This window comes from Condylostylus longicornis, unplaced genomic scaffold, assembly GCF_029603195.1.
Source record: "Condylostylus longicornis isolate FDR11 unplaced genomic scaffold, ASM2960319v2 ptg000038l, whole genome shotgun sequence".
NCBI lineage: Eukaryota > Metazoa > Arthropoda > Insecta > Diptera > Dolichopodidae > Condylostylus > Condylostylus longicornis.
This window is the reverse complement of record NW_026578007.1, coordinates 15,607,270-15,619,735: the sequence shown is the minus strand read 5'-3', so window position 1 is coordinate 15,619,735 and position 12,466 is coordinate 15,607,270. Positions and strand designations below refer to the sequence as shown.

At 23.9% G+C, this 12,466-nt stretch overlaps 1 protein-coding gene and 1 non-coding gene across 4 annotated transcripts in view; one reads left to right on the top strand and one right to left on the bottom strand.

The window, feature by feature from the left end:
* LOC129609329 (transient receptor potential cation channel subfamily A member 1) overlaps positions 1-12,163 on the top strand; it is a 34,981-nt gene extending 22,818 nt beyond the window's left edge. Inside the window, exons 6-18 of one of the 3 annotated variants that reach the window (XM_055521296.1) lie at positions 708-815; positions 2,620-2,808; positions 2,881-3,690; positions 3,756-4,070; positions 6,106-6,216; positions 7,462-7,569; positions 8,492-8,724; positions 9,467-9,827; positions 10,873-10,989; positions 11,068-11,233; positions 11,307-11,419; positions 11,527-11,686; positions 11,745-12,163. In XM_055521296.1, coding sequence (XP_055377271.1) covers positions 708-815; positions 2,620-2,808; positions 2,881-3,690; positions 3,756-4,070; positions 6,106-6,216; positions 7,462-7,569; positions 8,492-8,724; positions 9,467-9,827; positions 10,873-10,989; positions 11,068-11,233; positions 11,307-11,419; positions 11,527-11,686; positions 11,745-12,031 — 3,078 coding nt within the window. In that variant the 3' untranslated portion in view covers positions 12,032-12,163. The remainder of the gene's footprint in view (positions 1-707; positions 816-2,619; positions 2,809-2,880; positions 3,691-3,755; positions 4,071-6,105; positions 6,217-7,461; positions 7,570-8,491; positions 8,725-9,466; positions 9,828-10,872; positions 10,990-11,067; positions 11,234-11,306; positions 11,420-11,526; positions 11,687-11,744) is intronic. The other 2 variants (XM_055521299.1, XM_055521297.1) reach the window with 2 other exon arrangements.
* LOC129609354 (U12 minor spliceosomal RNA) lies at positions 10,065-10,258 on the bottom strand. Its single transcript, XR_008696966.1, has one exon. It is a non-coding gene; the product is annotated as a U12 minor spliceosomal RNA (small nuclear RNA).
* Positions 12,164-12,466: the final 303 nt, after the last annotated feature.

Sequence of the window (12,466 nt, the reverse complement as noted above, 5' to 3'; positions counted from 1 at the left end):
AATATTCAATAACTTATTACCCTCTACTTTATAACCAGGGACTTCCAAAATTTTACTTCAGTCTTATATAATTTCAGTCTTATTTAATTAGCAAATATTGTTTAATGCGAATTTTCAGACATCACACAAAAAAATTCAAATCACACACTCACAAATTGTATGCGTAAATTTTGTATGTATATATATGTATATGCTTATGCAATCTACAAGTTTTCTCTTTTGTAAATTTATGTATCCTTTCTTTTTTCCCATATGAAACTAAATAATAATTAATTGATAAAATTTTAATTCGAATATTTTAAATCAAAATTTAAATAATTTAATCAAAGACTCAAACCTCAATATTTAAAATATTATAGAACTATAAATTTTTTAAGCTTATTAAATTGCCTCTAAAATCGCTTTCTATATGCATTTCTTATAATATTTAATACACTATACTATAAACAGAATTTCTATTTATTATTCTGAAAATAATTTCATAAAAAATCTGAAAACAAATTGTATTTCATATTATGTACATATATATATATATATACCTAGTTCATTAATCTTTTAAACATAATATTAATAATAAATTTTTAAATATATGTACGTATATTATTTTAAAAAATTATCTTCAAAAAATTATGTGAGATATTTAAAAAATCATAATCATCAATAATCCCTTATATATTAGATAAAACCATAATGTAAAATATTTACAGATTACTGAATTTGGTGCGTGTCCTAGAAAGCCATGTAATAATGGTTATTATCCAATTCATGAAGCTGCAAAAAATGCAAGCTCTAAAACAATGGAAGTATTTTTTCAAGTGAGTAGTTTTGATATTCTATATAATATTTTATAAAACATTATTATATATTTTATTATACACTCTTCAATTATAAAATATTATATAATTATATATGTATGTATACGCACCTCAATTATAATATTGTAGTAAATAATAGGATATATAGTTTATTACATAAAAATATTGAGAAATCCTCTTATTTTATTCCTATATAGATATAAAAATTCTTTGTGACTTTAGTTAATGTTACTTGTACATTTATGTGTTGTATAAAATAAATAAAAAATTTTCCGAAATAATTAATTATAATTTTATATAAAATTTTAATTATGTATAAATTATATAAGTATATTATAAGCACAACCTAGCGGTAATTCGTAAAAATACTCGAATATGAGTGCAAATATCATTGGTAATTATTGTTCTCATAATTACGAAGACAATAATTCGGAGAGTGTAATCTCGTATAAATTGTTAATCAACAAATAGGTTACTCTCATATCACATTTCTTCCTAAAAATTATGCGACAAGTGAAAATGTAACAAAGTCAGTCTGTTTATTCTTTGACTTGAATTAAATTTAATGTTTAAGAGAATAGGAGATGAAAAATATAACAATATTTTCTCACATACTGGCAAAAATTTACAAGTGTCAAAAGTAGTTTCTGTTGTTTTTTTAAAGTTCAAAGGATTAAACAGACACCAATAACAACAACGTAAAATAAACCGCAAAATTTTTTTTACAACAAGAGCAAACGTCCAATTTACACAAATTTCTCTTTTTATTTTGATATTTTTTTCAAATAAAACTTCTAATGTTCCCGTACACGAACGGGTTCTTTTCCGAAAGTTTATATAAAATATGAAATATAAAAAATTTATGAAAGTTTGTTACCAAACATAAGTGAAATTAATAACTTATTTTAAGTTTATTTTACTCTCTTTCTCTCGAACACTATACTCTTACACATGACATCCGCATTAATGATTAGCAAATGACATTGAAGAGCACGCATTAAAATTCTCAAAGTAAAAATTTTATAAATTCAGTACTCATTTTAGTAAATACCTTATTATTTAACTATCAAATCAATGATTCAAAATATATGCTAAATCACAGATTAAAATTTCTTAATAACCGCCTCATTAAAATTATTACATGAAATTGTATAAAAATCAAAAAATTTATTTCGATTTTTTGTAGAAAACTTCAATACACAATCTTTATTCTTTAGAAATTTAAAAGTGTTGTTAATGACACATTTTATGACACGAATATCACTGCATTGAATAATGCGTACTATGGGTATGGATGTTGGATTAAAATATATGAACCATAATTTTACAAGGTTGAATACGAGTTAAGAAAACACAGAGGAATGAGTTGAAGAATTCTTTCAAATATTTTAATTATGATTATTTTCGACATTAATTAAAGAAAATAAAAGATGAGAAGAATTTTGAGAAAAATTTCAAATTTTCATAAATTACTCAAATTATTTTATGTTTTATTCCTTGCATAAATTAATTGAAATTTACCGTGATTAGTAAGTAAAGAGTTTAAAACAATTTCGGAAATTTGTTAAAAAAAAATTTAGAATAAAATTTAACTTTTCCTATATAATTATAGTAATGCACTTAATGACTCCTTTTAGAGGAGTTCATCATAAATGTAAGAAAAAGAAATACTTAAAAATTTGAGTTTGAAAATTGAGAACTTGAAAAACTCATTGATTTAATCACAAACTACACAATTAATTTTTTATATTTTTTTGTTTTGCAAAACTTCTTAATTTTAATTATTTATTTTCTTAAAATATAGTGGGGCGAATCTCGTGGTTGTACACGTGAAGAAATGATCTCGTTTTATGATTCTGAAGGTAATGTCCCATTACATTCTGCAGTTCATGGTGGTGATATTAAAGCAGTTGAATTATGTTTAAAATCTGGCGCTAAAATATCAACACAACAACATGATCTTTCAACACCAGTTCATTTAGCATGTGCTCAAGTAAGTTTTCTAATAATTATTTTTACAAAAAAATAAAGAAGAAAAGTAAACTTAATAAAATATTTTTTTTAGGGTGCAATTGAAATTGTCAAATTAATGTTTTCTATGCAACCACAAGAAAAGAAATTATGTTTATCATGTACAGATGTACAAAAAATGACACCATTACATTGTGCATCAATGTTTGATCATCCAGAAATTGTTGAATATTTAATATCTGAAGGAGCTGATATAAATGCATTAGATAAAGATCATCGTACACCATTATTATTGGCAGCATCACGTAGCGGTTGGAAAACAGTTAATTTATTAATAAAAATGGGTGCAAATATATCAACAAAAGATTCAAATAATCGTAATGCCTTACATTTTGTTATAATAAATGGTGGTAGATTAACTGAATTTGCTGAACAAGTAACAACAACACAATCAAAAGGTCAATTAATACAATTGCTCAATGAAAAAGATAATGCTGGTTGTGCACCATTACATTATGCTAGCCGTGAAGGACATATACGTTCTTTAGAAAATTTAATACGTTTAGGTGCTTGTATTAATTTAAAAAATAATAATAATGAAAGTCCATTACATTTTGCTGCACGTTATGGCCGTTATAATACTGTTCGTCAACTATTAGATTCAGAAAAGGGAAGTTTTATAATAAATGAAAGTGATGGTGAAGGTTTAACACCATTACATATTGCATCATTAATGGGACATACAAGAGTTGTACAATTATTATTAAATCGTGGTGCATTATTACATCGTGATCATAATGGTAGAAATCCATTACATTTAGCTGCAATGTCCGGTTATACACAAACAATGGAATTATTAAGATCTGTACATTCACATTTATTAGATCAAGTTGATAAAGATGGAGTAAGATTAAAATAACTTGCATATATCTATAAATTTATTTAAATTATATTTAAAATTTTTTGCAGAATACTGCTTTACATTTGGCAACAATGGAAAATAAACCGAATGCTATATCAGTTCTATTATCAATGGGATGTAAATTAGTTTATAATTTTATGGATATGAGTGCAATTGATTATGCTATTTATTATAAATATCCGGAAGCAGCTTTAGCTATGGTTACACATGAAGAGAGAGCTAATGAAATATTAGCATTAAAATCTGATAAACATCCATGTGTAACATTAGCATTAATTGCATCAATGCCAAGAGTTTTTGAAGCAGTACAAGATAATTGTATAACAAAAGCAAATTGCAAAAAGGATTCAAAGAGTTTCTACGTAAGTAAAAATTATTTGTTATATATTATTATAGAAAAATTATAAAACTAATTTTTATTTTAATTAAATTTAATTTTAATTATATGAGAAGGATCAAATGTTAAATTAATATAGAATTTAATAAACTAATTAGGTATACCTATTAATATTATAATTATATAAAATTATATATAGACTGTATATATTGAAAGATCATTGTCATCACATAAATATATATATATAAAAAATATACGCAAAATTTTCAAAATTAATTTGTATACAAAGTTTTAAAATTGAAAATTACAAAAAAAAAAAACAATTAATTGAGAATTTTTCTAAATTAAAAACTTAACAAAATTTTTAAAAATATCTAGTGTTAATTACAATGATCTCTCAAACTAATTTTTTTTTATTTTATTATATAATTTAAGATACTCGTTAAGCACAAATTCATGGCTGAAAATGTAAGTTTAGCTGGTGTGCTATAGCCATGTTTCGTATATTAAAATTGTTTTTTTTTTTTCAAAAGTTGTGTACAAGTGTGTTAAGTATATTTTTTTAATTTTTGACGAAAGTCTCAAACAACAATCAGCAGATTTTTATTTTGGTTATAATTTTCATAGCAAATTATTAAATTTCAACGTAAAATTTGAACTGCATCAGTGATTTCAATCTAATTTGTAAACAGTCATCAGACTTTGTCGTATATTTAATTTTAAATTTTGTCGTATGTAAAAAATACCCTAAAAAATTAATATGTTTTTATTGAATCCTAAGCTCTTGAGAATTTATAATGCTCGATCTTATCCAATATCGGAAATCAATATAATCAAGTGGTTTAAATGCTGATAATTCGAGTGAATTGTAGGATACATATATCGATTGCTATACTTTATGTTCCAAAAATCGATAGAGTGTCGTATTAAATTTTCATTCATTAAACTTTAATTATTTTATTATTTTTATAGGATTTAGCAAATATTTTAAAGCGAATTTTCAATATTATTAAAATTTATTTTCCTCTAATCTATTAATAAATTTATTTCTATCTAATTTTGACAACGTCAAATTTTTTATAATAATTACACTTAGTGACCGCCGGTCAACATTACACAATGACATAATATTTTCGAAATTTTTTTAAAAACAAATGTGCTGCTTATTAATTTCTTTATAATTTATATAATTTTATTATTTTTGTTCGATTTGCTCTAAAAATAACGTGAGAATATAATTGAAAATGAGATTTCAACTGCGCCAATTTTGTATAAATAAAGTTGATAATGAAATTAATAGGTTATTTTTAGAAAATTACTAAATGCAGGATATATCAGACTCGATAGCACTCCCAAAACACGGTGATAGAAAATTCCCTCTAGACGAATAAAAAGCACCCAGACACATTTTGCATTTTGGACCCCTCTCCACCACCCCGTCTGAGGTTATGAGAGCTTATAAGTTTTACATTTTATTGTTGATCGGGAAATGAAACAGATAATCTTGATGTTTATATTGTCTTGGTGGCATTCTATCAGCCTGCTTTGGAAATTCTACCTAGTCTCTAACACTCTGTATATAATTATAGAATTTCAATTAATTTCAATTCAACAATTTTATTTTTCTCTTTAAAGTTCTGCATAGTCTTTATCAAATATCCATATTAACACTTCTTCTCTTTCTATCCTTTTTTTAAATATCCCTACACAGTCTTGAAATTATACAACAAATTCTAATTTAAATGAACAAAATAACATAGAAAATAAAAACGAAAAAAACCTTAACAAAATACACCTGTACACATTCTATTGGAAAAAAAAGTATAATGTTTCTACTATAGTGCCTAAATTCATAACCTTAATAATTATATAAATAGTATAAGTATATATAATAACTATGTATATGTAAATTTATTTATAAGTATTAAGTGTTATATAGAAAAAAAAAATTAATTAAGCGCATATATTAGTAATTTTAATATTGAATTGCAAAAAAGTAAAAATTTTTTAATTTATGTAAATTTGAGCAAAAAAAAAATTTAAATTATATAAAAATTTAGATAAGATACTCGTTTTCGTGTCTACAAAGTCCAAATATTTATGCTCAAATGGATGAAAAAACTGGAGAAGCATATATGGTATCAAAACCAATTCCATTACCAGCATTAAATGTAAGAGAAATTCGAGGATAACAAAATAAAATTTTATTTTTTTAAATATTTTTGTAATTTCTAGTGTATTTAAATATTAATAGTGTTAGTAATTTTAATTAGTGTATATTATTTATTTATAATTAAGAATGTATATGTGTATTGTATAAAGAAATGCATGAATATTATAGTTGGATTATTATACAGTTAACTGAATATTAAATAGTATATGTAGAATTATTATAAAATATTTACAAGTTAATTAATAATTTTGTGTTAATTTTAATTTAGATAAATAAATTCCAATATGCTGTCTGTATTCTGTAGGGTGTCTCATATTCAAGAGCATTACTATAATGCTCGGTTAAAAATTTTCATAATAAACCATATTAAAAGGTTATTGTACATTATGTTAAGTTATTGAAATTTGGAAAGAATGAAAAACATTTGCAGTACTATATTTTTCTCAATTACTTATTTACTCCATACTTAACAATTAAAGATTGGAAGATTATACAAAGTTAAAGTTCGATTGACAAGGTTACCAACTGTGCTGAAATTATAGGAAGCAACAATGTTACATTACCCCAAAAAAATTTCAAATTATCCGAACTTTCAAGTCACATGATTCCGAAATCTGAAAAGATTATAAGTAATGTAGATATTTATGAGAAATCCTTTGTTCTAAGGCTCTTAAATCATATTAAACAATGCGTCTGTCTGACACAATAATGGATTTATATTTAAAATTTACAAAAAGTAAAAAAAAAATGAGTGGAAATTGATTTTAATATTCTTTGTAACTCAGAACTTATTGAGCTATGAACATCGTCCTCGGTGTACAGCAATTCATTCAAATACATAACACCCTATATATATATATATAACTACAAAAAATTATTTATTTTTCTTAACATTTAATATAAAAATTATTTGAGTAAATTTGAATATTAGCAAAAATCATGGTGTACACATTGACTTGATTATTATATTAAATACTAATTTAAAAAATATCAATGCCTATGGGACGGTTCTAATTTTTATTACATTTAAAAACAATTGTAATTTTATATGTACATTTAATTAATTATTTTAATAATTAAAATTTGTTTAAATTATAATTTTAATTTATAAGTATTTAAAATTTATAATGCATGCGATAAATTATTATTTTATTTTTAATTGGCATGCGTCTATATATATATATATATATATATATTTTATTTTTTATTTTATTCTTGTATATATAAAAATTTTTTTTTGTAGATAAAATATTCATTTTGGCCATATCAAAAATCACAAAAACAAATCAAAGAAATGCAAAGAAAATTAGGTGATCCTGATTGGAGACCACCTCCATTACTTGTTGCTAATGTGAGTTTTTATTTTAATTTTTTTTTTTTGTTTTATTTTTCATAATAAAAATTATATTCAGGGATTAATAGAAATTATAAACATGTTAACGCTCATATGTCATATGTCATCTATGTGACATATTTTTTTTTTTTGGAGAATTATGATTTACTGCGACATATTATTAGGGGTTGAAATTTCGGACTCCAAAATTTTTGAGATGACATTGACTTTTGCTATAATGCTATCCAAATTTAATTCAAAATTTCTATACATTATATGTAAAATATCGATTTTGGTAAAAACAAAAAAAATATTGATAACCAAAATATTTTACTTTAAAAATTGGTTTACAAAGTTTGGGGCTATACATACCACGATATGAGAGAGATGCGACTACGAGTTTTTAATATTATTTTTCAAAATTAATTAATTTTTTTGTTTTTCAAAACCATCGCCCCATTTCAATTTCAATACTTTAAATTGAAGGAAATAAATAATTTTTTACCTTGAATATTATTGTGAATTAAAATATGTATCTTGTTAGATTTCGAACTTTCTTATGTTTTATTCGATATACCGTTTACGTTAAGCAGTTCTACATTTTCATCACAGATTTATGTAGGTATCTATATTAAAATTTAAATTGAATTATAATTTTTGCATGAATTCAATAAATTGCATGTTATATACGTATGTTTAATATTATATATCCAAATTATAAATGAAGTAATTCTCATCTAAAATAATCGATTATTTTATTATTTTCAATTATTGTACATTATTTCAAATAATATTTTATGTTAATATATAAATATTACATATATATGTACATAATACGCATGTTTTATTTCAATAATTAAAAATTTTATTTTTAAATTTAATTAAATTGTAAAAAGAAGAAAAAAAGTTTAAATAAAATTAATTATTTTATATAACGCAGACAATGGTTAATCATGGACGTGTTGAACTTTTAGCTCATCCATTATCACAAAAATATTTACAAATGAAATGGAATTCATATGGAAAATATTTTCATTTAGCAAATTTATTATTTTATTCAATATTTCTAATATTTGTCACAGCATTTTCACAACAAATGATGACAAATATTGAAGTATTGTATAAAAATAATGCAACGCAAAATTTTTGTGAACAAAGACGATTGGATATGAGGTAAAAAAGATTTCTCTTTTATTTTTTTTTAGAAAAAAAAATTCAATTTATTTAGAATATTGTCTACTTAAAGTTTAGAATACTCTAATAGCAATAAAACTGATTTTTTTTAAGAAAAATATTGATTGTTAAGAATGGCGTTGTGTTAACCTTAAGTGGTTTAAAATTATTAAATATTTAAGCTACACTGAAGCTAAGCTACACTGAATGAAACACTGCTAAGTTGTATAATTATATTGGTTCTAAATCAAAATATTTTGTCATCCGTTTGTTTTGGTCAAGTGATTAACAGCCTAATCGTGTATCTTACCTTTTTATTAAATTTTTATTCGATTTCAAATCAGAATTCTTCGTTTTTCTAATAAGATTACTAATTTTTTCAATTGGATTTTTGTATTTTTTCTCAAATCAGAGACTGAAAGTCTCAATTTCTAAAAGTGAATAAATTTTGTATATATTTTAGAAAAAAAACGAGATACGCAATACCGAATAATTCTTCTCACTCGAAAATGACATTACACAAACATATTATTGTTACTCACTTTCTTCTCACTTGCCGATTAAAATAGCGACATAGACGATCCCACCCTTAGTAAAAATAATAAATCTCATTTTGATTCAGAACCAATTCAGTTATGCTATTTATAAACCTTTAGTCTACTGAACGCACTACACTAAAATGTATTTTTTTTGTCATTATTATTAATAATTAATATTTTTGCATAATTTTGTATATTTTTAGTTTCCTAACAAATTATTCATCGCCAGCAAATTTAAATGCAAATCCATTGGAACCAAAATGTATTATTGAAAAGGAACGTATAATTGGAACATCATGTTTATTTATAAGTGGTATTGTTGTTATAATTTATATTGTTCTGAGTTCAATTAGAGAATTGGTACAAGTTTATCAACAAAAAATTCATTATATACTTGAAATTGGAAATTTATTATCTTGGTTATTATATATATCGGCATTAATAATGGTTTCACCAATATTAACTGAAAGTGGTGAAGTTAGTAATATACATTATTCAGCAGCATCAATTACAATATTTTTCTCATGGTTTCGATTATTATTATTTTTACAACGATTTGATCAGGTAATTTTTATTTTAATATATAAATTTTTTATATTGACTATTAAGAGTAATCATAATGAATAAAATTAGCAAAGCAAGTTAGAATCGAGATTTTCTGTTAGTTAATGCATTTTTAAAAAGTGTAACGAAACGAACACTATTTCACTAAATCTGAATCTGATCCTTTAACGTAAAATAAACGTTAACCCTTAATTTTTTCCATTTACTATTTTTTTTAATTTTTCTGAATTTTTCAATTGGGCAGATCGCTAAACGCTCAAACACAACTCAAAAGTAGTGAGTTACGCCTAAGGACGACCTGTACCCCTCTAAAAATTCTTAAGCCATTTCATAAGTGGTATGAACAACATCCCACCCGGTTTAACGACTTCATTAATTAAGCCGAGAATCATCAAGGCTTGTAATTTTCCTTACTCATTAGTTTAAGGCACATAAACTGTAATAACTTTTCAGTTTCAATTTATACCCATCTACAAAAAAATTTGTTGTGATTTATAAGTAATTGAAAAACATATCTTGTAGAATATTTCTAAAAATAAAAACATGTTCCACTCATTTCAAAAATATTTTAAAGAAATTTTTTAGCAAATACAACAACCAAATTATTGTTTCAACTTTATATTTATTGAAAATTATTCGCACTGTGTCGCCATCTGTGCTGTATTATTTTTAACCATTCTCCCTTTTGCAATATTCACAATATTTTCAGAATACTAACAAGCATTTTTCTTCTGCGTTACAACTTGCTCGATTGTAAATGTCATGTCATTGAAAATAGGATTAACATTTTATATGAATACTTAGCATAGCAAAATAGGATTGACCATTGTCAATTTAATTTCTTTTAAGATAAATTGTAATTAAGATAGTTCTCATGTAATTTATGTATATAAAATTATGATAATTCTGTCAAACAAAATCAAATGATGTTGTTTGATGAAAAAACAAAAACGATCAAGCAACACAGTTACTAATGCAAAACTTAAATTACCATATGTTCACCTTCTATAAATAAAAACAATTTTTTTATTTGTCATTTAAACAGGTTGGAATTTATGTTGTCATGTTCCTTGAAATACTTCAAACTCTGATAAAAGTTCTTATGGTGTTTTCCATCCTTATAATAGCATTCGGTTTGTCATTTTTCATTTTGCTATCACAGGTAAGTCATAAAAAAGGCCATATTAAACAGTACCAAAATTTCTATCAAATCTTTTAACCGTATCTATTATTATAACAGATATCAGAAAGCTACACAACAACAACATTATCTTTTTCATCAATTCCGATGTCCCTTTTAAGAACATTTTCAATGATGCTTGGTGAATTAGATTTTGTCGGAACATATGTTACTCCGTTTTATTACAATCAACTCAAAGTACCTTTTCCATCTTTTTTAATTCTAGGTAAATATATTCTCGTACACTTGAAAATATGCTCTTTTATTAAAAAAATTAATGAAAACATATTTTTATTTAGGACTTTTCATGGTATTAATGCCTATTTTACTAATGAATCTATTGATTGGTTTGGCAGTTGGCGATATTGAGTCAGTTCGAAGAAATGCGCAATTAAAACGTCTAGCAATGCAGGTGAAAACTAAATTTTTATTTTTAATAATACTTAAGTATACAAGTACTATTTACAATTTATTCAATTTGAATTCTTTAAATTAATTACTAATTAGTTTCTTCAATAGGTTGTTTTACATACAGAATTAGAGCGAAAATTACCACAAATGTGGCTTCATAAAGTCGATAAAATGGAATTGATAGAATACCCAAATGATAAAAAATGCAAATTGGGTTTGTTAGATTTCGTAATGAGACGATGGTTCTGTAATCCTTTTAATGAAGACAGTAAGAACTCATATTTTAAATACAAATCTTATATTTAATATACACAATTTTAATATAGATGGCATGGATATGGTATCATTTGATAGTAATGAAGAAATTTTAGCAGCAGAAATGGCTAAACAGAAACAAAAATTGAAAGAAGTTGGTAGACTATTGGAACAGCAACATCAATTATTACGGTTAATTATTCAAAAGATGGAAATAAAAACAGAAGCTGATGATGTCGATGAAGGTATACCACCATCTGAACTTTCGGTAGAGAAAGGACCAACCAATAACTCAAGATGGACTTCTCCAAGAATACGAAAGAAATTGAAAAATTCTTTAAGCTTTACAAAATCCTAAATAACTTGAAATCAGAAAACCTATTTTAAAAAAACTTACAAAATTATTTAAAAATTAAATTTTAAATTAAAAAAAAAATGTTCTTGCTGTAATAGATATTAATTTATTTCTGTGTTAAATGTATAATTTATCAAACTGTCGTAATTAATTATAGATTATCTAAACTTATTCTTATCTGTCAATTCAATATTGGTATAATATGTATGTAAATACATGAATTTGATAATAAAGTATTATATAACATATTAAATGTACATGGCAATAATAGTTTATTTAATAATACTAGTTGACAGAAAAAATACGTCACCTTGAATAGAACTGTAATACATAATTTGCATTTTACAACTTACATTTTACATCTTAGATTTTTATCCATTGACGAAACAAAACAATACACAAATAAAATTTTATTTAAAATTAAAAATTTCATTAAAC